Source organism: Zootoca vivipara, chromosome 5 (assembly GCF_963506605.1).
Source record: "Zootoca vivipara chromosome 5, rZooViv1.1, whole genome shotgun sequence".
Classification (NCBI taxonomy): domain Eukaryota; kingdom Metazoa; phylum Chordata; class Lepidosauria; order Squamata; family Lacertidae; genus Zootoca; species Zootoca vivipara.
In genome coordinates this window covers 64,376,383-64,402,923 of record NC_083280.1, presented here as the reverse complement: position 1 = coordinate 64,402,923, position 26,541 = coordinate 64,376,383, and the positions used below count along the sequence as shown (strand labels likewise).

General features: G+C 45.1%; 1 protein-coding gene across 9 annotated transcripts in view; it reads right to left on the bottom strand.

Annotated features, from left to right (window-relative positions):
• Positions 1-26,541, bottom strand: part of PLCE1 (phospholipase C epsilon 1) — a 150,778-nt gene that overhangs the window by 30,953 nt on the left and 93,284 nt on the right. For all 9 annotated transcript variants that reach the window (XM_060274861.1, XM_035137904.2, XM_035137907.2 and 6 more), the window contains 8 exons: positions 22,435-22,580; positions 17,285-17,543; positions 15,390-15,604; positions 8,352-9,027; positions 7,597-7,779; positions 5,651-5,768; positions 4,889-5,051; positions 4,489-4,611 (listed from right to left, as the gene is read on the bottom strand). In XM_060274861.1, the coding sequence (XP_060130844.1) occupies positions 4,489-4,611; positions 4,889-5,051; positions 5,651-5,768; positions 7,597-7,779; positions 8,352-9,027; positions 15,390-15,604; positions 17,285-17,543; positions 22,435-22,580 (1,883 nt within the window). The remainder of the gene's footprint in view (positions 1-4,488; positions 4,612-4,888; positions 5,052-5,650; positions 5,769-7,596; positions 7,780-8,351; positions 9,028-15,389; positions 15,605-17,284; positions 17,544-22,434; positions 22,581-26,541) is intronic.

Sequence of the window (26,541 nt, the reverse complement as noted above, 5' to 3'; positions counted from 1 at the left end):
GATAGCGCGCGCGCGCGCGGGCTTTTCAAACCCCAGCGGCGCCAAGACGCAAGGAGGGAAGGGGCGGGAATTGCTTTCTCTGCAACTCACCCCAGCATCTCGTCAGAGACTGCCCACATCGCAGGGAGTGGCAAGGAAAGGCGGGAACGGTGGTGCCCTCCCCCACTGACGCAGCACCACAGCAGGGAAACGGGAAAGCCTGGCTGCAGGAGACAAGGGGCAGCAGCCAGGCACAGTCAGCAGACAACAGCCCCAGCCCGCCCACCCGCACAGAGAGGTGCAGAGCCAGCCCACCCCTCCCAGAGCAGGAGTGGTTCTAGAAGTGACGCTAACGCTCCCAAATGGCTATCCCCTGACGGTCCTCGCCTTAATTGACAGTGGGGCGTCCGCCAACTTCTTCTCGAGAAGCTTTGCAGAAGAGCACCAAATCCAGCTTTTGCAGTTGGATTTTCCTCTGCACGTAGCAACCATTGACGGCAGGGAGCTGCTGGGAGGGGCCATCACACATCAAACCCCCCCCATGAGAATGACGGTGGGAAGGCACTCAGAGACACTGGCGTTCAACGTCACCACCATCTCAGACCCCCCCATCGTCTTGGGCATGAGCTGGCTGGCGCGCCACGACCCCTCCATCAGTTGGCACCAGAGGTGCATCACGTTTGGGTCAGACTTTTGTCTGGAACATTGCATGCAGCACCAACCAGGGGAGGGGCCTCCGATAGCCACGGTGGCCACCATGCATATCAAAGGGGGTGAGGCAATACCCAAGCAGTACTGGGACCTGCAGGAGGTCTTCAGCGAAGCGGAGTCCGACCACCTACCCCCGCACAGGCCTTTTGACTGCCAGATCAACCTGGTGCCAGGGGCGACGATACCCCCAGCCAAGCTGTACGCCATGTCAGACCAGGAGCTGGAGGATCTGCGCGCTTTCATCGACAAGAACCTCAAGCGGGGGTTCATAAGGGAAAGCAAGGCAGCAGGGGGCAGCCCGGTCTTCTGGGTGGACAAGAAAGACACGCAACAGCGCCGTCTTGTGGTGGACTTTAGACGGCTGAATTCGGTGACAGAGCCCGTGGCTTTCCCCATGCCCAGAGTGGATGATCTCCTGACAGCGGCACGCAGGGGCAAGATTTTCACCAAGCTGGACCTAAGGGGGGCGTACAACTTGATCAGGATCCGGGAAGGAGATGAATGGCAAACCACGATGTTCACGCCTCTGGGCTCTTTTGAATATCTGGTGATGCCCTTCGGTTTGCAAGGGGGCTCAGCATGCTTCCAGGCCTTCATGCACCACGTCCTGGGGTCCCTCCTCTTCAGGAAATGCTTGGTCTTCCTAGATGACATCCTTATCTACTCGAATGACCCAGTGCAGCATGTGAAAGATGTCAGAGAGGTGTTGCAACGCCTGAAGGAGAACCACCTGTATGTGAAGCTGGAGAAGTGCAAGTTTCACACCAAAGAGGTGGACTTCCTGGGCTACAAGCTGTCAGACAAGGGGCTGGCGATGGACAAGGACAAGGTGCAGGCCATCCTGGACTGGCACAGCCCCAGGACGCGCAAAGATGCCCAACGCCTACTAGGCTTCGCTAACTTCTACAGGAAGTTCATCAAGAACTTCTCTCGCGTTACGGCTCCCATCACGGACTGCCTGAGAGGCAAGCAGAAGTTCAAGTGGACACCAGAGGCGCAAGCAGCGTTCGAAAGCCTCAAGAGAGTGTTCGCCTCAGACCAAAACCTGTTCCATGTGGTGCAGGACGCGCCCCTACGCATTGAGACAGATGCTGCTGAAAAAGCTGTGGGCGCAATTTTGTTGCAACTGGACGCCAACAGGGAGTGGAGACCCTGTGCCTTCTTCTCCAGGAAGCTGACACAGCCTGAACGCAACTACACAGTGTTTGATAGGGAACTTCTTGCGATCTACGCTGCGTTCCAGCACTGGCGACACTTCCTGGTGGGCGCGAAGCACCCCATCCAGGTGTGCACAGACCACAAGAACCTGGAGTTCTGGAGAACTGCCAGGGTGCTCAACCAGCGGCAGATACGGTGGGCAGAGTTCTTCTCGAACTTCAACTTCTCCATCCACTACATCCCGGGGGAGCAGAATGTCAGGGCGGATGCCCTCTCCCGCAAGCCAGAGTACATGGAGGAGGAGGCGCCACCAGCCCCAAGGCACATTTTCCCCCCGTCGGCATGGTCCTGCGGAGCAGCTGTGGTGAGCGAGGCAGAACTCACAGCACTGACGGCAGCGGATGAATTTGCCAACCGCATCTTCAGAGAACTGAGAGGGGGGAGGGAGCAGGCAAAAGACTTTGCAGAACGCAGAGGGCTGCTTTTCTACAAGGGTGCGCTGTACCTACCCACCACCCAGCTTCGACGTACGGTCCTCAAGCAGATGCACGACAACCCTACAGCGGGGCATTTTGGAAGGGACAAAACCGCTCACCTAGTCATGAGACACTTCTGGTGGCCAGGGGTGCGGGAAGATGTTCGAGACTATGTAAGGGGCTGTACCACCTGCCAGCGGGCGAAGGTGGTCAGAGCAGCGCCACCAGGGTTGCTGGAGCCCTTAGCCACACCACACAGGCCGTGGGAAGTGGTGTCCATGGACTTCATCACAGATCTGCCTTCGTCCAGGGGTAAGACTGCAGTGTTGGTGGTGGTGGACCTTATGTCCAAAATGTGTCACTTTATACCGTGTGCCAGGGCAGTCTCGGCAGAAGAGACAGCCAAATTGTTTGTTGATCACATTTTCAGACTGCATGGATTACCTTTAAGGGTTATTTCGGATCGTGGCCGCCAATTTGTTTCCAGGTTCTGGCGGCGGCTCATGAACCTCCTGCAGGTGGAGGTCAGCTTGTCGACGGCTAGACACCCGCAGACCAACGGACAAGCGGAGAGGGTCAACGCCATTCTGCAGCAGTACCTGAGATGCTACGTCAGCCAGCGGCAAACGGACTGGGTGGATCGCTTGCCACTAGCAGAATTTGCCTACAACAATGCAGTGCACGTCTCCACAGGGGTGTCGCCCTTTAAGGCCAATTACGGGCGCGACCTCAGATCTTTCCCAGAGAGGGAGAGGGAGGAGGAGGAGGAGGAGGGCCCACAGGCTGAGGATTGGGCAGAGGAACTGGAGACGGTGCACCAGCAGCTCAGAGAACACTTGGAGAGGGCCAAGGAAGCGTACAAAAAGGGGGCAGATCGCCACAGGCGACAAGGGGAGGTCATCAGGGTGGGGGACAAGGTGTGGTTGTCCTCGGAGGGCCTTCCCACCAGAGGGAGGTGCAAAAAGCTGGCACCCAAAAGGCTGGGCCCCTTCACGGTCACGCAACAGGTAAACCCGGTGGCATACAGGCTGGCACTGCCAGAGGACATGAGGGTGCATCCGGTGTTTCATAGATCGCTGCTGTCGCCGTACAGGGAAAGCAGCAGGCTCCGAGACGGCGAACAAACCCCCGAGGGAGGGGGGGAGAGGGAAGGCAGGGAGCAACTCAATGAGGCCACGGCCATCCTGGATTCAAGGTGGGGGGTGGGGGGACTGGAGTACCTCATGGCATGGGAGGATGCTCCACCGTCCCAGAATGAATGGGTCCCAGCCACTCAGATACAGGAGGAATTCTTGGTGGAAGAATTTCACGCCCTCTTTCCCCACAGACCCAAGCCCTGGCACATGGAAAGGGAGGGGGAGGAGGAGGAGGCACGGGAGAGCAGCTCACCATGGCGCTGGGAAGCGGAGTTTGAGGAACCAGAGGATGAGGTATGGGTGTCACCGAGATCCACCCAGTCAGAGGAAGGAGCAGATTGGCAGAACGTTTTTACCCCCACCAGCTCTGACGCCACGGACTTTTTGGGATTCCCGTCCGCCCAGGCGGAAGGGGGGGGCTCGCAGGACTGGGGGGAGGTATTCACACCAACGGGCTCGGAGAGCACTGAGTTCTTAGGCTTCCAGTCGTCACCGACACATGGGGGGGGCCTGGGGAGGGGTGAAGGAGAGCTTGGGAGGGGGGTGGATGTGAGGGACAGGGGATATCGCGAAGTCCCTCCCCTCCTGAGTTCAAGCCCGTCCCCGAGCAAAGGGGAAAGCAGGGAGAGTTCCGATTCCAGTGGGGAAGCAGGAAGTCGTGTCCGAGGCTCAGGCAAGGTAGAGGAGCCAGGGTCCCAGGTGGGACAGGAAGGGGCAAGCAAGGGGGGAAGACCCATCCCTCCAACTCCAGAATTACGCAGGAAGAGGAGGGGCAAGAGGATGGGTCTGCCAAAGCTTTTGTGTTGGAGAAAGACGCGCCAAAAGCCATTAGGAGGTTCTGAAACCGACTGACAACATCGCTCCGTGTAAATAGCAATGACTTGAGCACTGTAAATACGCAGCACCAATAAAAGAATAAAATGCAGAGCTGCGTAGCGTCGTTACTCTGAAGTAGTCCACTCCGGCCACTGTGACAGGGGGTATTTAAAAAAAACCTCTCAGGTAAGAATCAATAAAAGAGATCTCACCTGAAAGACTTGAAGAGCTCTACAAACTCAACAAAACTCATGTTGCTATCGGAAACCATACAGGTTTGGAAGCCCTTCAGCCCCCCTTTTCCTCTTCCATGCCAGCTGCTGCTGCTCCACGTGCTAAAGAAATAAAGGTATGTAATGGAAACTAACACTGTGTCTACACACACACACAACTAAAAAAGAAGTCCATTGGTTTGCCAGCTAAAAGTAAGTCACTTATCGACTGCTAATGGGAAAAACTATAAAGGCATTCCAGATGAATCTGTGGGTTTCAGGCACCTCAATCTCAACTTCGCAGCCAACCCTCAACATGGACTAAGGAGATATCTCGGTATAGGTTTTAGAATTTCAGCACACAAAAAAACCCCACATGTTCAGTGATGCTTTCTCTTACCTGGGTTGACCTTTTATTGATGATGACATCACAGGAGAAGACATCGGCCTGACAGGTGACGAGACCCCGGGTGTTACATTAGGTGGTACTGAGCTAATCAGGGATTGTGTTCTTCTGGAAGGCAGAGTGTTGGTAGCAGGAAAAGTAACCAGAAGAGTTGGTTCTAAGGAGGAAAGGAAATTTGTATCACAGCATTTACATGTCAATAATACCCCTTTTTTAAAAATAATAATTAATAAGAGCCCTCTTAGAGCAGCAAAAATGAAACTCTCAAGAAATAAAATATAGCTAAATGAATATATTTTACTACAGTTATCACCAGTTTATGATAACGTGGCCAAGTTTTCATGTTGCACAAAGTCATTCGTCAGATATGAAATACTGAAGAAGAAGGCAAATGATTTTTTAATTTATTTTTTGCAACTCCTACGCTTTCACCCAGGACTGGGTACAGAGGGTAGTGATGTTGCTGGCCAGCAGCCAGCAGGACTCTAGACTGAGTTTTCTTTTCTTTTCTTTTTTCAAAAAAGCAAAATTATAGTCTTCCTAGAAAGAAAGCTATACACACACATCAATGCTTCGACCCCCCCTCCCAAAATACTGTAGTCTCCTACATTGCCCCCAAAGCTGTTCCTAAACACTGGAAGCAGCTTGAGAAGCCACAATCAAACAACAAATAAGGGATAACTCACTGCTTGCAGATCCCCAAAGGATTATTTGAGGTCCTTTGCAAAAGGAACACAAACAAACGAAAGCACTTACCTGCTTCTTCCTGCTCATCAATATCCTGAGGGTCTGAACCACTTCTACTCCGATTTTCCTTAAAAGGTCTTGCTTTTCGGGTTGCCATTTCATCATCAGTGCCATCTCCACTTTCACCCTTAAAACAGTGACCTTCGTAATGAACATCTTTAGAAACAGTGCATATTTAAAACCAACATCCATTTTGTAAGTTACAAAGCTGTATGATGAACATTTATTCAAGAAAGCTATCATCAGTTTGCTGAGACAAAAGGGATACAGGCAGCACATCAATGAAAATTATCATTAGGTATTCATTTGAGGTCTAAACAAGGTGTTTCATCCATGGATGAAACCATCCAGAGATCCATGGATGAGAGCCCATGGGGTTTTTAAATGTAACTTGAAGGAGGGAAGGGCAATGATCTAGACTGGAGATGCAATACTTGTGGGATGGGGAGATTAAGCCTTTCCTCTGTGCACTTTGCCATGGAAATTAATCCTCAAAGCTGCTGTTTGCCTCTCAGAGCAAAACAGACATGTACCAATTTGATACCTGTATATTCTTCCTCACCCTTACAGGGCAAAGTGTAGTTTGGGTGGGCTTCTCCCTAAGAAAGGGGAGAAATGGAAAAAAATGGCTTTTTAAAAGCCTCCCCTCCCTGCAAAAATGCCATAGTCCTGATCCAAAATGAAGGGCTCCATGTTTGCTACTGACCGTTTTAAAACACAAACAAGCCAACCCACAGGCAATGCCCCTGAATGGATACAGGAACGGACCATTTTATGAAGCCCTTCAGCTGGCTGGCTTGCCCTGTCCCATTGTCATAAACCAGCTGAATAGGTTATCAATTTGATAAGGAATTTCACTAAATCTTACTCTTTGCCCACAGGTTCAAGCCTTGATTAAGAGTCTTGCAAAAACTTAGAAACCGAATTTTCTACATATTATCCATGTTTAGATGTAATGCTAAATAAACCATGGCTTAGTTCTATATGAATGAACCAAGCCTTCTCCTGGGCTTCTATGTTCCTCTGTCCTCCACTGGAGGCATTCAAGGGTGGGGAACCTCCAGCCAGTGGGCCATTTGGGACAAGCCACACTCACCCTCCCTACACGTGACAGCATACAGGTGAGTATGGGGTTTGACCATATGGCTGACCAGCTGGTTGTTGAGAGTCTTGGAAGCCCTATGCAAAGCAGGAGCCCAGTACTAAGCATGAGCACGCTCTCTTCACCAACAGCCAATGTAAAGGGAGAACAATCCTACTTAGTGCCGAGTTTGGGAGCACAAGAGCGCTCCAGCCCCCTGAACCCAACACTAAGTGGGACCCAGCTGCCCATTGGCTGATGCAAAGGGAGACCAATCTTGCTTGGTGTGCCAAAGAGCTCCATGCTGGTGGGGCTGATCCTGCTTAGCATGGAGTTTGGGTGCGCCAGAGCTCCCCGAAGGAACTTCCTCTGTATGTCCTCAAAGTGTTACAATCTATTAAGAAAACGCTTTTGAACTTAAAATTTTTCCACTGCCTCCTGTTTCAACCTTCTTCTTTTTTTGCAACTCCAGTACAGAATGTTCATTGGCAGGTGACCTTGATTTTGCCTTTCCTACAAGTGCTTTTCTCATTGAGTTATATTTTCTGGATAGGCAAAAATACTACACATGCTTCAGATGTAAGATACTTCCCTTCTCTTTGCTTTCCATAATAAAAAGTCTCTACTCAGATGTAAAAAAGATACCACCCATAATATTCTATTTCAGTTTAAACATAGGCAAACCTCTGTATTATTATGCAACAAAAAAACCCACTGTTTGGAAGTAAATTATATGCAAAGAACCTGAAATAGAGGGACAATCCCCCACCCCACTTTCTGTTCTGGAGGTTCTCCTGACTCCCCCCCCCCAACAAGCCCTGTACAATAAACCTTCAATCATGCCTCCAACAACATTAAATAACAAGCGTCCTACCCTCATGAGCACTTTCTTCTTTTTCTTAGCTGTGCTGATTCCTAGTGTGTTGTTTCTCTGCACACTTGGCTTCTCTACGTTTTTTGTCAGGCTTCCTGGGCTTGTATTTCTTGTACTCCAGCGCCTCCCTCCAAACAATTCAACGGCCTGAGCCAACGTTGGGCCTTCATATCGACCGTCCTCCTAATAAAAGTCCTCAGCTTTATTAAAATGCACAAGATACGGGATTTTAAAAGAAATATAATGGTGTGTGGTGTTTTTTTAACTGCACAGAGCAGTTAAAACTGCACAGGGACTAACATGAGCAGCTAATAGAATTATGGAGTGAGTAGTGATGAGAATGGAAAAGAGATTGCTCTAGGGAAGGGTCCCCAAACTAAGGCCTGGGGGCCGGATGCGGCCCAATCGCCTTCTAAATCCGGCCCACGGATGGTCCGGGAATCAACATGTTTTTATATGAGTAGAATGTGTTCCTTTTATTTAAAATGCATCTCTGGGTTATTTGTGGGGCTACCTGGTGTTTTTACATGAGTAGAATGTGTCCTTTTATTTAAAATGCATCTCTGGGTTATTTGTGGGGCATAGGAATTCATTCATATTTTTTCCCAAAATATAGTCCGGCTCCCCACAAGATCTGAGGTACAGTGGACTGGCCCCCTGCTGAAAAAGTTTGCTGACCCCTGCTCTAGGGGTTCAGTGGGCGAATTATGGCATGTGTTCTGCCTGCTAGGGAACAAGGAAAATCAACAGTTTACCTGGTAGAGGCTGACATATTGTTTCCGCAGCCACTGCAATCTCTGATCAGGAAATCTCTTCATCTTTCTGATAGCATTCATTAATTCCAGCAATCCATCAAAGAGCATTTTAGCAGTATATTTTGGAGCAACGAAGTGCAACAACTTATTTTCAGTCGTTTGAAGACCGTATAATAGTGTCACACCATTTTCTTTAAGGGACATGTTGCAAAGTTTGTTCTGAACACACACAGCATGCATATCGATGCCAGAATGCCCCATATACACAGCCTTTGTGGAGAACAAGTCTAAGCAACCCTCCACAAGTCCATTTAATCCAGTATTGCCGAGAAACTGAAACTTCCCAAGGTCAGCTGTGCTACCCAGCATGCTCAGCTTCACTTTAGAATTTGCAGCGCAAGCAGTGGTGGGTTTCACCCACGTCAACGTACTACTGTCAGGCTGAAGCTGAAGGAAGCACCGTGCTGAGATGTGTGTCTCTTGGTCATAATGTATGACTGTTGCGCCTTGCAGCATGAACTGGTGGATGTCTGCTCTGATTGACAGCACATACCAGGGGATAAGTTCTATTCCATGACTAAAAGCTTGCTGCTGCTCCTCAGCTGCCTGGGTAGTCCATTCTTTGAATTGCTCAAATATGTCGCTTTCAGAATCTGACAGATCTCCTGTTAGAAACCTGAATAGAAGCAAAGATACAACAAGTCTTTCTTTAGCATACGTGATCACAGAACAAGCTATTTCATCATGGAATCTCTGTGAGCACACAACTGCATTCCTTCACATATGCGAATGAAGGTAAACCATTCCTAACCTGAATCTCAACAATGACTTTGTTCTGTCAGGAGGAGGAAGGACTGGAGTAAACATGCCACACAGGTGGACGGTATTGTTCAACTAGATGGCATAAGTTACCCTTATTCCAGGCAAATGAATATTAAATCCATGGAGGCAAAACTGCTCCAATAACACATTCGTGCCCAAGGCTATGGAGGTCTTCCTTCCTCTTCCCTGCTTATGCCCTACTGGTCTCCCTCTAAGTTTCCAAAATAGGGCTAGAAAACTCCCACCCTGTGAGCCTAATTAGACACAGCAGGAGTCATAATTTGGCCCCTGATGCCATTTCTGTCCAACTACAACCTATTTCCCCACACCTGATGTCCCAGGTTATTGTTCTATACATTGTTCCTTTGCAAGTAGGGCCTCCTCTATCAGTATTTCCTCAAACTTTGATCTCCAGCTGTTGTTGGACTACAACTCCCATCATCCCTAACCAGCAGTACCACTGGTCAGGGATGATGGGAATGGTAGTCCAACAGCAGCTGGAGACCCAAGTTTTTAGAAACGGTGCCTAAGTGTTAATGGGGAGCTCCACTGGGATCAGCTGCATTAGGGAGTTCCTGGTGGGACTGTTTGTAAATGGTCACTGGCAAGCAGACTTTAAACGGCCAGCTCTCTGCACCCATCAACTGATCAGCACGGAAAGCCAGCTCTTTGAACTCTGCTGGCATTTACAAACATGCTCCAGAGAGGATGGCTCTTCCTGCTGATTAATGCAGGAAACCAACCCTGTGATCTGAGTTTTCAAGTGGTTTGGACAAAAGGATTTCAGAGGGGATGGCTTTCCCTGCCTATCAGCTGATGGGTACAGAGAGCCAGCCCTGTGAATTCTTTTTTTGTGGGTGGTTTGTATTCAAAATGCTTGCAAAGGGATCTTAGAGGAGAGGGTTCTCTACACCCTAAACGACCTCGGTCCTATACCTGAAGGAGCGTCTCCACACCCATCGTTCAGCCCGGACACTGAGATCCAGCGCCGAGGGCCTTCTGGTGGTTCCCTCATTGCGAGAAGTGAGGTTACAGGGAACCAGACAGAGGGCCTTCTCGGTAGTGGCCCTGTGGAATGCCCTCCCAGCAGAAGTCAAGGCAATAAGCAACTATTTTACTTTTAAAAGACAACTGAAGGCAGTCCTGTTTAGGGAAGTTTTTAATGTTTGATGCTGTATTGGTTTTAATATTCGGTTGGAAGCCGCCCAGAGTGGCTGGGGAAACCCAGCCAGATGGGTGAGGTATAAATAAATTATTATTATTATTATTATTATTATTATTATTATTATTATTACACCAATCAGCTGACTGGTGCAAAAAGCAATCCCCTCGAAAGTGAGCTCTCGGAGCCAGACTCTTTGAAGTTATCACCTGACGTCATGATGGTGGTCTTCCCCTCCCGTCAAAGTTGGCCCATGAAGGGTGGGGAAAGGATCAAAAATGAAAGCACAAGAGGTGGGTATGCAAAAGCAAGAGGAGAGGGGTAGCCCCTGCGACAGCTTCCAGAATGGGCAGACTGAAAAGGTTTGACAACTATCTGTTCCCAGCTCCTAAACTAGACAATAACTGCATGCACATTACAAATTGTTCAGTACATTCCTAAACCAAAATTACTGTGTAGCAATATGCCAATCTGTAATATGGTTTTTCAGCAATAAAATAAGAACAAAGAATGGAGTCCTATTCTTCTGTTGATATCACTCACTGTGTACATCCACACACACAATAATTATCAGCACACTCTCTCTATATGCCTGGATGCAAGTCTGTCAAGGAAAAAGAGTGGCTTCACAGAGGTCTAGTCCCCTTTCAACTGCAAGTACAAAAAATACTGCAAGATTCTTTGGAATGAAACAGCATAAATTCTTCCAAGTGTTAAAGCTACCCCCCAAAAAATGCTATCGTATAAATCAAGTTGCTTGATGAAAAGCTCTGATCAAAAGTGAAAGAATGTGAAATTTAGCCTGAGAAAAAAACATGACATGGAAAACATTATGTCACTAAAACTCCCCACTGTCATATTAGAGAAGTTTCATTTACCATAAAAGGGTATTACTATCACTAAAGAATGAACTATAGGCAGTTTACAGATAATAGTTCCTTGGCACAATCAATTGTCAGTATATTCTTTAGAAACTTATTACAAAGGCCAAGATATATGAGTGGTGTCTCTCCCCACCCCACCCCATGGCACCCACTGCTCACAACGCAGAAGGCAGCTGTCACTGAATGCTCCTTACAGACTAGTTCTCACAACCCCATAGCTAAGCAAACTCTTAAGTTACTTGTGTTAAGTACCATATTTTCTTGAATATAATGCTCATCTTTTTTGGCCAAATTACATTGTGAAAATTAAGATGAAGATAGATTTGATGGCACATTTACATTCACGGGCAAACACTTCCTTTGGTTTCAAGGTTCTGAAAATTGAGGTGTGCATTAGATTCAATGGTGCATTAGACTCGAGTAAATACGTGTGAGATTATCCATAAAAAAGTACCCCTGTGTTTCCTTTGGGCCCTGATGGGTACAGTATAATCATTATATATGAATCACATAACTTGAGATAAATAAAAGCTTATGTTTACTTTAAAACAGCAATATTTACATTACTGCAAGATATAGTACAGGTAACGACCAATTTAAAAAGGTAAAGGGACCCCTGACCATTAGGTCCAGTCGCAGACGACTCTGGGTTGCGGTGCTCATCTCGCTTTACTGGCCAAGGGAGCCGATGTACAGCTTCCAGGTCATGTGGCCAGCATGACTAAGCCGCTTCTGGCGAACCAGAGCAGCACATGGAAACGCCGTTTACCTTCCCGCAGGAGCAGTACCTATTTATCTACTTGCACTTTTGGCGTGCTTTCAAACTGCTACGTTGGCAGGAGCTGGGACTGAGCAATGGGAGCTCATCCCGTCGCGGGGATTCGAACTGCCAACCTTCTGATCGGCAAGCCCTAGGCTCAGTGGTTTAACCCACAGCGCCACCTGCGTCCCAGCGATCGATTTAGGCGCATCTAAATGACGTGTGATTGCACACACACACACACACACACAATGACACCAAACCTCAAAGTAGCCCCAAAACGTCATAACAATGGCACAAAAAGAGTTGCAACGGGGCAGAATGGGCAGGGTAGAACAGGAACATGGGTGGAATAGGGCAGAGTGGGCTTACACATGCTCCGCTGACATGGGGGACTGGAACATAACCCCTGCACAAAACAAGTATGGCCTGTATGGGAGCACAGAACACAACCAAAAACACAATAGTGGCAATTGTAATAAGCAAAAAAAAAAAACCCTTTCAAAAACTTTCTAAGGATTCTTTAGGACTAGCCTTCCTTTACCCAAGTGATCTCCTAAAGGAGGAGGCAAAAAGCCACCTCTTTATTTCTAATCCTCACTTGTCAAATAATCAAGCAAACCAGCACTCTCAATGGTTGGTTGTTTTTTTTAAGGTGGAGATTTGACAGATCAAACTAAAAACTCCATCTGCTTCAGCAGTCTGCTTCTGATATTGGTCAGTCAGATATCTTTGGAAAGGTCACAAGCAAGTCACAAATGCAACAATCTTCCTTTGGTATTCAGTTGCGTATTAGCCCTGCTTTTCTGTTCTACTAACAAATGGAAGATTTATACTCATTCAGTTATTATATTATAGAGGAAAGGTTTAAAGTTTAGGATCTGATTTTTTTTAAAAAAATAAATAAATGTAAAGACGTTAAAGATTGAAGAAAAGAAATGAAAAGATATGAATCATTAAAATAATGGTATAATGAGGCTTTCTAAATACTTTTCAGTTGTCAAAAGGTGAAGTGAAAGGCTTGCTCAGCATCAGATGTTGCTCAACCACCGAGAATGAAATAATGCCAGATGATAATAATGCTATTAGAAACTATTTTGTCAGGAAGCAAAGATGACTTCATGCACATATTAAGGAAATAAGAAAATTTAGAACATGATGCTGGTGCTACGTGCGGAAAAAGGCATTTACTGGATGTGTTGTCTTAGTGGTTCAGGAAGTCTTAGGATCGGACTGTTAAGAAAAGTCATGATACATAATTGAACAACTGTGATTCTTTCCCCTCCGACCAGCATTGTGAAGTCTAAGGGCCAAAGTACTCATTACATTGCAGCTCCTACCTCCTTGGGATGGTGTTTTGCAATGATATTGCAAAGCAATTTCCATCATCCCTGACCATTGGTCATGTTAGCTAGGGATGATGGGAGTTGTAGTCTCAAAACATCTGGAGGCCTGAGTTTGCCTATGCCTGATTTAGGAGCAAGTTCTTGAGTATACTTAATCCTTCTCCTGTCAGCTGCTCCTGTCCCTAACAATTTTTATTCTCTCCAGTGTCGCAGAACCAAGTTTACCCTGCAAACATGGATCCATATGCCAGGAAGAGATGAATTATCCAGGGGGAAGTATCTGGCATGGATATCTTTACCCTTCCAACTTTCTGCTCCAAGTGGTTTTGCAACAGAAAAGGAGCTACGCTACATATAGCTGCAGTATAATATATAATCAATATACCCAATAGCCTCTGTTAAGATAATTGCGGTGCTCCATGTAACCAGAACAAATTTACGCCTTGGATTTAATGTATACTGGGCAAGAAAGCAAAATTAATTTAATATGTATTTCCTTCTTAGGGAAGATGGCAATATATCCAAACCAAATTATAACACCTTCTCAAACAGCTTAGACAGAGAAACAGTGACCTTCCCCAGGACCACCCACTGAACTTTACAGATGAGCATGATTTTGGACCTGGGACTTCTTGTGTGGCCAACTGCAAAATGCTATTCATTATACATCACAGCTGCCGACCTTTAAGAAGTATCCTTCATGAAGAGCCACAAACAGATATTATAATTCTTCTTGCGAGTACAGATCTAATAAAATCTTTCAAGCATTGCCCAATAAAGTCTCCACTGCTCTTATATAATTTGCATTTAAGTGCACCGTGTTCTGGACTTTTAAGTGGTTTTCTCACAACACAGAGAGAAATTGGGGATCTGAGGTCAGAGAACATGAGCTTTCATAATTAAAACAACACCTGTGCTGAATGGCTGCACTCTATTGTGAATATTCAAAGAGTTTATTCGTCTGATAAGCTTTCCCCAAGATAATTTATGAGCCTCAGATAACTTGCCCTTAAAAGTAGTGGGATTACGAACAATAATAAATAACCTTTATTTTGACTGGGTCAGAATGCTGTTCCAACAGGATATAATGTTCTGAGCTAAGATCAACAGAGATGCCATAGTGCTATTCCTGGCATCACTGAACAAGCCCTAGTTGCATCTGTAGCTTTCTAAAAGCTTCATGCACAAGATGAAACAGCTTTGTCTGGAAGTAATTACATCATGCGGGAAGATAAAATTTAATGAGAAGGATTCTAAACGTCTGAGTGACATGATTCCATGCATAACTGAGAAATATCTGGAACTGGAAGCAGTCCAATATAGCAGATATTTGCTTTAAAGAAGCCCTCCCCAACTTGGTGCCCTTCAGATGGTTTGGACCTCAGCTTCCATGGCTGCCAGCAAGCGTGGTCAGTGATCAGGAATGGTGGGAGTTAAGAGGACACTAGATTGAGGAAGGCTGCATTAAAATGACTTATTTCCAAAATTACCGTAATTACTTTTATATAGCAAGCACATTAAAATAGGAAAACACATATAAAACTGACACGTCAGGGTGGTTTACACATAGTCTTGGGCCTACACGCTACACTTGTCCTCCTCTGGTCTGGTTGTGAGGAGGAGTTCAGAAGCTTCTGCTTTCATTTAAGATCAACCACAGTGTAAAGTTTACAATGTCATCTCACCTCCAACAAACTCCAGTCAACTTTTAACTATGAGATTAGTTGGGGGTGGGGGTGGGGAATCAACTTCAGATCATAGTTTATGAAGCAATTTTGCTTCATTTTAGTACTTAAGTACATTTAAGTACTTAAGTAACATTTAAGAAGTACATAAATTGCATGGTTAGATGCAAAAAGCCTTTTAATTTACTGTAATAGGCAATTTGATTAGACTGTTCCCTTCTAAATATTGTTATTGGAATTTTTAGTAGATGTGTTATAACAGAATATATACAGAATACTGTAAATAGTGTTGTTGTTTTTTGTTTAGCAATTTGAAATGTTTTGGGTTTTTTTTTTGTTTTTTTTTAAAAAAACCCAACCCCAAACCATAAAGCCTTACTGATAGCGGTTTCTGTCCTTCAAAGAATTTTTTCTGGAATTTCCATTTTCATAGTCGATGAAATTATCTTCTCCATCTTCAGATTCCAAGCTACGGTTACAACTCCGAATGGTTTGAAAGATGTAGTTAGCCGTTGATTCTTTTTCTGTATTATGTAAGCCGTCTGGACCTATCCGTTGTAAATAGTTATCTTGCCCATTGTACTCTGCAACAAACTAAAAGAAAATCCATGCACATCAGCATTGTTTCAGTAAGCATAATTACTTCAGATGGGCATTTCAGTCCAAAAGATAACAACAACAGCATCTTGTATGTGGGAGGTGATTCAGGTCATGCTGTAGTGCCCTGCCAGCTGGAATCCTGTTAGATCTACTTGCATACAGTAGAAGTCTACACATGCCTGCTCACCAGCAAGTCTCATTGAGTTCCATAGGGTTTGCTCTCAGGAAAATGGATATAGGATTGCAACCTTAATTACTACCATGTTTTAAGACACATGCTGGCTCTATGTGACCAAAGCACTGTTTGCATGGCACACGTAGTAGGAACTTTGAATTATTCTGTCTCCGTCTCTGTCTCTCTCTCAACAATTTTGCCCTGGAATGACTGAATTTATTGCCTCCAATTCCATGCACATATTTGCTGGCACAATACGCAACAGATTGTTTTACAAGACAGGGAGGATTTATATTTGCATTTAATATCTTATACCATAATTCTCTATATATTTTAGGCCCTAATTATGAGCACACGTATTTGGAAGCGAGTTTAATTAACCAAAACAAAGGCCCGTTCCAATTACATGCCCAAGGCCCACATCATTTTCAAATTAACGCTACGATAGTAAGTGTCTACCTTTATATTTAAGATAAAAGCTGAGGTCTTTAGAGTACTTCATTTAAGCCGCAAGCTGTGCGTTATTTCATAGGTACATATTGCATGCCAGTTATTACCGAAATCAGCCTGCATGCTTACGGTGTCAAACATTAATTTTGCTTTAACTGCTTCACCACATCCACCTCACTGCAGAGTAGCTATCTATACTTGATAATAGTGATAGTAAAAATGTTAACAATGAAATCTCTGTGTAATATGTGAATTTGAAGGCATAAAACCTGAATATTTAACAGAGGCAATATTGGGAATTTAATCCTCAGACAAGATCCAAGGCATGATAGACTCAGTTCCATGAGCCTCAGGGAGCTTTGTCCTTTGTCTCTCCCCATCCCAAATGGGTGCCAGCTTTTCAAAGAACAAGAGTAACAATGATGACGACGACAACAACAACAAAAGCAGGTCACAAGCCTCTTGAATACGTTTTGGATCTTAGTCTAGATTCCCAACACTGAACACATACACACCACTGTTGGATAACAAGATTATGATTAACAGTAGTAATCTTAATTAATTAATTGTAATTTGGCATTGGGAATTTACAGACTTTGTGGAGGAAAAAGGCAGCAAACAGCACTATAAAGTGGGATCGGTAATTCTCTAATCACCTAATCCGGAATAGTCCAATTCAGCTGCTAGACAAGAGAACGCTATTGGAAGACTAGGGGCTTCTACGTTACAGATCTATTTACTTTAGAAAAGGGACAGAAGGATCTGTCATATAATCATTGAACTGTAGAGTTGGAAGGTCCAATTTCACTTCCATTTTTCCAATCATAAATTCTCCATATTTCTGCATCAGTTTCCATTTTAAAAAAAAGTTTTTATGAAAATTCACCAGCATATTAATGTTCATTTCTCCTAACGCATCCAAAATCCACCCCCATCATTCCTGTAGGATTGCATGTATGCATATACATTTTCATATTTGGACAATTATTAATAAAAGCAGGGATTATTGCTGGTCTTTTAGTGATCAATGCTCTCTCTCATTAGTTTACCTCCAGTGTTTCATCCTGAGAGTTATACTGAGGACAAAGTCTGATGAGGCTTGCAGTCCCATCCAAAACTTCACAGAGTTCTTTTAAAAATACACCACAGAAAGGAACGACTTTACAGCCTGGGATATTCAGAGCTCTGTTGACAACTTTTCTATATTCAGATGATGATTCGTGTTGCGCCATTGCATCTTTCAAACTTCTCATTGTTTCAATATCAGACTGGTCCATGAATTGCCACATTTTTAAAACTTTTCTTGACCTATTTGAGAAAAAAGCAAGCAAATCATATACTGAAGTTTATTAATTCAAATCAGACTGCTGCATGCGAAAAAGCTTTCCTTCACAGTACATTTACACTGTTGCAGTTTTTTGAAAAATGAAACTCACATCTACTTATGTTACTTATATATGCAAAAATGGATAAAAAAGCAGGATTCCTTTAAAAATCCTAACTAGAACAATTTGTATAAAAAAGCTACACACCTCTTGTAACCACAGGATTTGAGATTATCAAATGCTATGCAATGTAGTTAATAATAAAAATAAAAAGTATCACTGCTTTTGCGTGATGGGTCTTTTAAATTGTCAGCAAGACAAGCTGCTTTGAAAGCAGAGGAGTGGCTTGCCCTGTTGGCTGCAAGAACTGTGGCTGTACTGAAAAATCCAAATAAAGCCTTGGTTACATGTGCAGTTTCTTTACACACACACACACACACACACACACACACACACACACACACATGTTGGAATATTGGGGTGTAAATCACCAATATTCTTACTACTGCCACTGGCTTCGGTAAAGAAGACAGCAAACAATCGTAGGTGCTAATCTACGTTTATTCAGAGAGTGTGTGTTCAGCCATCACTCTCCAGTTCAGAAGAAAGTGAAAGTAGAAAAAAAACAAAGAACATCACATGACAGGAGATCAGGTTACAGCTTGAGCTCCTGTGTGGGAAAGTTACAGCAATCACATAAAGTAAACATTCATCCACATGCAGCATCTGTGCCATGCAGAGGATTTATGCTAACATCTCCCCTGAATCCTGAAATGGAAAAAGATGCAAATGTGAGAGCATCATTAAGAGAAGTGAACAGACAGTTGTCATAAACAAAGTAGGACTTTCCTGCTGTGGAACTCTCTGAGACTGGATTGACCAGCTTTGGCTTCCAGGGGACCAGAGCAGTTGCTCTGTTGACAGAAACAGTGTTGCGTTTGACAACCTGTTGTTGTGGCTTAGCCTGTGTGACTGCTGCCTGTTTTGGAGTTCGAAGCACAGCTAAATTTGCAATTGCTGTGTTGGCAAACTCCTGAGAATACCTCTTGGGTCCTCTTCTAATCCTCTCAGACCTGCGTGAGAGGTGCAAATCCTGTTTACTGAGATTCTCCCCCTCAGGACTTTTGGGAGAACTCATACCAATGGTAAACAGTGGATCTAGTGCTTCAAGCACTTTTTCATCATCCGATGAAGGTCTGTTAAAAACAGCATGAGTTCCTTTGTGTATGACTGTCTCCCCTGTGTCAGAGCTACTCGGGGTAGAGCCTTCAGCAAAGGAATCATTATCACTACCACTTGTGTCAGTGTAGGAAGCATCAAAATCATTGGCACCTATGGGAAATTCATCAAGAACATATGTTTCTTGTGGCGTAGGAGTGTGTTCTACCTCTTGAGTAAGAATCACCTCATTGGAAGAAGACAACATAACTCTGTATTGACCTTCCTCAAAACCCAATAGAATGCCTTGGACTGGCTTGCCCTCAAGCGAAGCCACCCACATTTTGGTTCCAAAAACCTTAGTGTTGCTCACATCAGGCTTATGTTGGAACAGAATCTCATAAGGAGAACGCTTCTGTCCTTTAGGAACCTGTCTGAGCCACTGGTAAAGGAAAAATGAGATGCTTTCAGCCCACAGTTGTTCAGACAATCCTGAACTCAGCAGTTGCGCCTGCATGCCTGCTTCTAACTCAGTGTTAACCTTAACACATAAGCTTTTGTCCCAAGCTGCCTGGGTTTTGGCAAACTTGTGGTGAATGCCTTTGTCATCAAAAAAAGCTTGAAACTCCTGTGAAGTAAAAAGAGGAATGTCATTGGTCAATAAACATTCAATTTTACAACCATGTTTCAGTTCAACCTTAGCATGAAATTCAGAAAATTTCACAATAGCCTGCTGAGGCTTTTGCAGAGGATAAAACCACGTATACTTAGAGAAGTGGTCAGTTATCAGAAGATAGTATTTGGCCTTGCCAAGGGACTTCGGCATAGGACCAAAAACATGAGCAGAAACGATCTGGAAACAACGTGTTAGACCTTTCTTGCTTGGTTGCTTCTTTGCCACCTTAGGCTCCTCTGGACCTGTTAAACAATCATCAACAACATTAAAACATGCATCACTTTTATCATAAGATAATCTGAAAAGGTTATCTTTGTCTCTGTGTCCCGTCAAAAGAACTTCTCCATCTTTAGAAATCACACAGGTGCCCTTGTGAAAACACAGCTCAAACCCCTTTTCATCAATTTGAGAAACACTGAAAAGGTTTTGCTTCAGCTCTGGAACAAGATACACATTACTGATACTCAAATTTAGAGATTTCAGAAAAATAGTTCCTTTTCCAACGGATTTCAAAGAATTGCCATCTGCCTGTGACACGATGGAGTCCAGCTTCTCGAAAGTCTGGAACAGTCTCTTGTCGTTGACCAGATGGTGCGAAGATCCCGAATCTATGATCAGATAAGACCCGTCGTCGTCTTGGTCATCAAGCTGAGTGAGCATTACAAGCATTTTGCGTGCTGTAGGGCCCTTGCTGCTGCTGCCGCTGCTGCTGCTGCTGCTGCCGCTACCGCCGCTGCCTCGCCCCTTAGGCCCAGAAGCCTGTTGTTGACTTCCTGAGTCCTTCTGGGGTCGTCTACATGTCTTGGCTGTGTGCCCAGGAATATTGCATAACTGGCATCTGACCACAGTTTTAAGGGCTTGTGCAGTCTCTGCAGATGCACTAGGTGAGGGTGAGTAGCGCTCCCCGTTGGCCTCCGCCTGTGCGCGGGTCCTGTCCTCCTCATTAAGCAATGAAGCATAAATTCCTGCTGCAGTCATTTGCTGAGGGTCTTGAGCCCCCAGCTGGGCTGCAATAGCATTATAGGACTTGGGAAGGCTATTTAGCACTGTAAAGCAATAAATGTCGTCATCCAAATTGACGTTTCTGTCAGCTAGCTCCTGGCGTAGTTGACGCATCTGATGCAAATGGGCTCTCAAGTCTCCTCCCTCCTTCAGACGCAAATTAATTAATCTCTGAAAGAATAATGTTGTTGATCCGGCGCGCAACCTAAGGTGCTCGTCCCGAAGATGAGTCCAAACATCATAAGCATTATCTAAGTTCCGAATATGAACCAGCTGTGATGGGTCCAAATGCAGAACTATTGTTGCCCTTGCCTGTGCGTTGCGATTCAACCACCTGTGGCCTGGCAAAACGGGCGGTGCGTTCTGAATCAACTCAATAAGTCCTTGCCGGATAAGAACACATTCCATTTTAACACTCCACGTTGCATAATTTGAGTCATTTAACAGAGGACACAAACTCTTGGGTGTTTGATCTGAATCCCCGGCTTTAGCCATCTTGCTACTGTAAGCGTACTGCTAGCTTCTGACTTCAAAGTACAAAGAAGCTGCAAATTAGGCTTTCGGCAGGCATCTGCAATTAAGCTGCAACTTTAGAGGTTTTATTGCCGCTATAAATCAGTCCCGGTTACTCACTGCTCCATTGATAAGGAACGCAGACGTCCGTGCTCTTCCTCCCCTGGAACGCAGGAACCGGTGACTCCCAAGCAGGCTAAATTCCTCAGGATCAGCTGCTGCAGATTGAGGCCTGATTACGTGCCTGTTTTCACGCTTTTCAGAGGTCCGTGGATCGGAACCAGAGCTCTGCCAGAACTCTGCTACCACTGTTGGAATATTGGGGTGTAAATCACCAATATTCTTACTACTGCCACTGGCTTCGGTAAAGAAGACAGCAAACAATCGTAGGTGCTAATCTACGTTTATTCAGAGAGTGTGTGTTCAGCCATCACTCTCCAGTTCAGAAGAAAGTGAAAGTAGAAAAAAAACAAAGAACATCACATGACAGGAGATCAGGTTACAGCTTGAGCTCCTGTGTGGGAAAGTTACAGCAATCACATAAAGTAAACATTCATCCACATGCAGCATCTGTGCCATGCAGAGGATTTATGCTAACAACACACACACACCTTTTTTGCTATAGTTTAACAATTTATTCATAAGAACATAATAAGAGCTTGTTTGAGCAGGCGAAAGGCTGGATCCGGCCCAATCGCATTCTAAATCCGGCCGGCGGATGGTCCAGGAACCAGCGTATTTTTTTACATGAGTTGAATGTGCCCTTCTATTTAAAAATGCATCTCTGGGTTATTTGTGGAGCATAGGAATTCGTTCATTCCCCCACCCCCAAATATAGTCCGGCCCCCCATAAGATCTAAGGGACAGTGGACCGCCCCCCTGCTGAAAAAGTTTGCTGACCGCTGGCTAATCTAGCCCAACACCCTGTTTTCACAGTAGCCACAGTGCAATAAGACCTGTACCAGCAGTTGGCATTTCCAGGACGCTAGGGAAGAGACTCATAATTACCTTTAATTCTTGCTTTGTATTTACCGGTATGTACTTTTGATTTTCAATAACATCAATAAAATGTTAATGAAAAATGGTGTATGAAGGGTTTTTAACATTTTTGAGTTGGGTAAGAAACAATTTCTATAAAAAGTTTTGTAGTCTTCCTTTTAGTCTCTAGAATGGCTTTTTCTGTAATCCATGCTCTTAGAAAGCTGGTATTTTATTTTATTTTTAACTTTCCATGTTTATTGTTTAGAAAGATAAATGATGTGGTCTCTGGAGAATTGTGAGAAAAGACCTGTCTTTCGCCAATTTTAACCTCTGTCATCCATCTTAGTGAATTTTCCCAAAACAGCCTGTCATAAACTCCCTGGACAAGATAAACGAAGCAACTTAGCAACAGAATACTATTTAGCACAGTGACTGACGGAGTGTAGTCCACTGTTTATTTTTCTAAAAGGACAGCTGCAAGTAACAGAAGCTCTAGTTTAATCTATGATGAGTCTCCATCATTTGAAGAATGAGCTGCAAGTACCTTAGGCCTGCCAGGAACTCCATGACAGCGTTGTAGTTGCCCATGTTCCAGCAGCATTTTGCCACGTGTACCACATAGGAGAAGACTTCTCGCTTTTCCTCCATAGACCCAGCAGTCAGAATCAGCCATGTCACCCAAGAACTCACCTTAAAAAAATACAATACAATACAATAAACAAATCACTCATATTTGTATCATATTCTTTATATTCACATAACCTATTTAATCCCCCCCCCCAATTCAATAAGTTATCTCAGTTTTCAAGCAACTGACTTGAAAGGGCTGCATGACTAAGCTAACTTACTTGGAAGTACCTCTCAAATCAATAAGACTTTCTTTAGAGTAAACATGGGCAGGATGAAACTGAACTCCTGCAGAAGTAAATCACTTTAAGTCCACATCAGGCATAGCCAACATGATACGATATGATAATCTTTATTGTCATTGTCCCATACAGAACAACGAAATTGAGAATCTACATCAAACTTACAACAACCATCAGCCTACTATCCAAAAAATGCATGTCGACTTGCTACCCATCCCGCCTATACATAATTAACCCCTTAAAAACTCCAATACCCCTCCTGATTTGCCCCCTAAAACTGATGCCCAACAACTGAATACAGACCCTCCATCACAGACTGCCTTTTGCTGCGTTCAAAACCGAAATCACTCTTGGATAGCAGCTATTTCTCAGGCTGCTTGTTCTGGTCTTTATGACCCTACATCTCCTTCCAGAAGGCAGAAGCTGAAAGAGATCATTTCTGGGGTGCACACTATCCTGCACAATATCTGCAGCTTTCTTATAGCACCTGGAGGCATAGATTTGCTCCAAAGTGGGAAGAGTGCACCCAATTATCCTCTCCGTAGTCTTTATGACCCTGGACAGTGCTGTTCTTTCCCCAACCGTGCAACTCCCAAAGCACACACAGAGACCATAGGTTAATACACTTTCTACAGTACTGTACAGTGGTAAAATGCCCTCAACAGGTCCTTTGAGAGATTGTTTTCTCCGGAGGATTCTCAGAAAGTATAGTCTCTGCTGTGCTCTCTTTATCAGGTCTTTGCTATTTGCTCCCAATATTAGATCATCTCTCAACTCCATTCCCAGAAATTGAAACACCGAGACCTGTTCCACACACTTCCCCTCGATAATAAGTGGTTGAATATTCAATTTACATTTCCTAAAGTCCACAATTATCTCTTTTGTTTTCTTTAAATTAAGGAATAGATTATTTTCCCTGCACCACTGCACCAACTGCTCATCTTCCTTCCTATAGGCCGCCTCCCCCTCTCCAGCCGTAATTAGACCAACCACCGTTGTATTGTCTGCAGACTTAATGATCTTGTTACTAGGGTACTTGGGAGAACAATCAGGTGTATAGAGCGTATATAGAAGCGGGCTCAACACGCACTCCTGTGGCGTCCCCGTATTCATACTGAGATCCGCAGAGACATGAGAACCCATCCTGACCCATTGGGAACGGTTTGGTAGAAAATCTAATATCCACCTGCATAAGCTTGGCGGAAGTCCCAGGTCTAATAGTTTGGGCACCAGTCTATGCTGAAGAATAGTATTAAATGCAGAACTATAAAAAACAGTCTCACATAGTTCCCTTGTTTCTCCAGATGAGCCAGGACAGCATGTAGTGCCATTGCCACAGCATCCTCCATGGATCTCTTCCCCTTATATGCAAACGGGTAAGGGTCATGTCCCACTGGCAAACATGATATAATGAGATTCCCACACCAGTTTTTCAAAGCATTTCATTATGACGGGTGTAAGTGCCACAGGGTGAAAATCATTCAGGCTGACTATCTTTTATTTTGTTTGGCAGGGGTATTATGGAAGCAGATTTCAGACAGGATGGAACAGTGGCTTGGGCTAGAGACTGATTAAAAATCTTTGTAAAGATTCCTGACAGCTGGTCCGAGCAGTCTCTCAGCACCCTGCCAGTTACACCATCAGGGCCCATGGCTTTCCTCGTATTTACCTTCTTTAGTACTCGCCTCACTTCTCCCTCTTCCACTCTTAACTACATTCCCTATGGGGAGTGACAACAATATCTCTGGCATCACTACTGGAGCCACTGCTTGTGTCACCTCAAATCGAGCAAAGAAGGTATTCAACTCCCCCCCCCCTGAGAAGCAGTACTCTCTACAGCTGATGGACTGCTAGGTTTGTAACCAGTCAGATGTTGAACTCCCTGCCACATTTGTCTGGTATCATAATTTCTCAGGTGGTCCTCAATTTTTTTCTCTATACGCCACTTTTGCCTTCCTGATACCCCTCTTCAAATTCACTCTTTCTATCCCATACTGTAAGGGTGACTCCCTACAGGGAGCCAGCCCCCATCATCCTAACGTCCACCTTGCCAAGCACAGAGAGCAGCAGTGGGTCTGAAGCAGCCAGGGGGGAAGGGAGAGAGCAGCCAGCATGCAGAACAATGGGAAAGCTCAGGGGAGGAGAGATGTAGGCAAGGGCTCCAGGATGCTGAAGAGCCATTACACCGCCCTGACCAGGAGGAGGCTGAGAGGGCATCGCTCCTTCCGGCGCAAGAGTTAAGGAGAGCACCACGACACAGGTCAAGGGGGAGGCGTTTTGGGGTGCCCCGACTACTTTGCTGGCGTAGGAACAGACGTACGCCATTGCCGGATTCTGGTTCGGACTGAGAGGTCATATTTTAAGCTATCTCTGCACTGTAAATACTACTGTATATTCCTGCGTATAAGACTACTTTTTAAGCCAGGAAAATCTTCTCAAAAGTTGGGAGTAGTCTTATACGCTGGGTCGTATTTCTTATACGGCGAGTATATCCCAAACTCTGTATTTTAACTGGAAAAGTTGGGGGTCGTCTTATATGCCCAGTCGTATTATACGCTGGAATATACGGGTATGCACAAAAAAAGTCTTTAAAGACAAACTGGACTCAAGCGGAGTTACTCTAGAGTAGCCACGACTACCCTGATCTCCAGTTCTAAAAGCAGAGTTCCTGGCCTTCAACAGTCTCCTAACCTCCCCCGTTATCCAGGGTTTCCTGTTCAGGTATAACCTAACATGCTTTTCCCTGATGACGTTTGCTGTGCAAAATCTAATATAATCTAGGACCGTTGATGTGTATGTTTCCATGGTAGCACATGGTATCCTCCAGATATTGTGCATGATTTGGTGCTTCTAAATAGTGAAGAGAAGGGCAGATCTTCCCCGAGATCTTGCAGGGCCTCGCAATCTCACATGGCCCCGTGGCATCTTTGGGAAGGGAGTGTGGCATCAGACACATTAAAATGCCAGGCCACCTGCCACTACAGCCTCCTTCTCCAATGGCCAGGTTTCCCACCCCTCCCTACTTTTATACTACAGTGGTACCTCAAAATTGAATGGAATCTGTTCCAGAAGTCCATTCAACTTCCAAAACATTTGGAAACCAAAGCGCAGCTTCCGATTGGCTGCAGGAAGCTCCAGCAGCCAATCAGAAGCCGAGGAAGCCCCATCGGACGTTCAGTTTCCAAAGAATGTTTGCAAACTGGGACACTTACTTCCGGGTTTGCAGCGCTTGGGAGCCAAAATGTTTGAGTTGCAAGGCGTTCGTGGTTCAAGGTACGACTGTAGAGTCAGGAAGAAATTTTAATTTCCATCACAGTTGGCCCTTGGGTTAAGAGGTTTTTGCCTTTTTCTCAGTCGGTAGCCATTTATTTAACCTATTTACCTGTCACAAATTAGGCAGGTATGACACTGGGGTTTTGAGAGGATGCACCAGCTCCTGGCCTGAGCTCAGGTGGCCAGGCATGGTGTCATTCACCTCTGGTTGATAGTGAGGTTCCACTTGCATTGATCTCTGCGGCGCTGGGTCCTTTATGCCCACTAACTCCCACAGAATTCCCCAGCGGGTGTGCTAGGATGGTGTATTGAACTTCATATCAGAAGTCTTATTGGGCAAACAGATCCTGGCTCCAATGCCATACCAACCTCACTTACTGCACTGTCAATAAATCTGTGGTCTGTTCCAACCCACACTCATGTCCAATCAATTGGGCACCCTCATTTTGGCTCGGGTGAGGAGTGTTCAATATGCCTACCACACAAACGAACTCTAGCTCCCATTAACC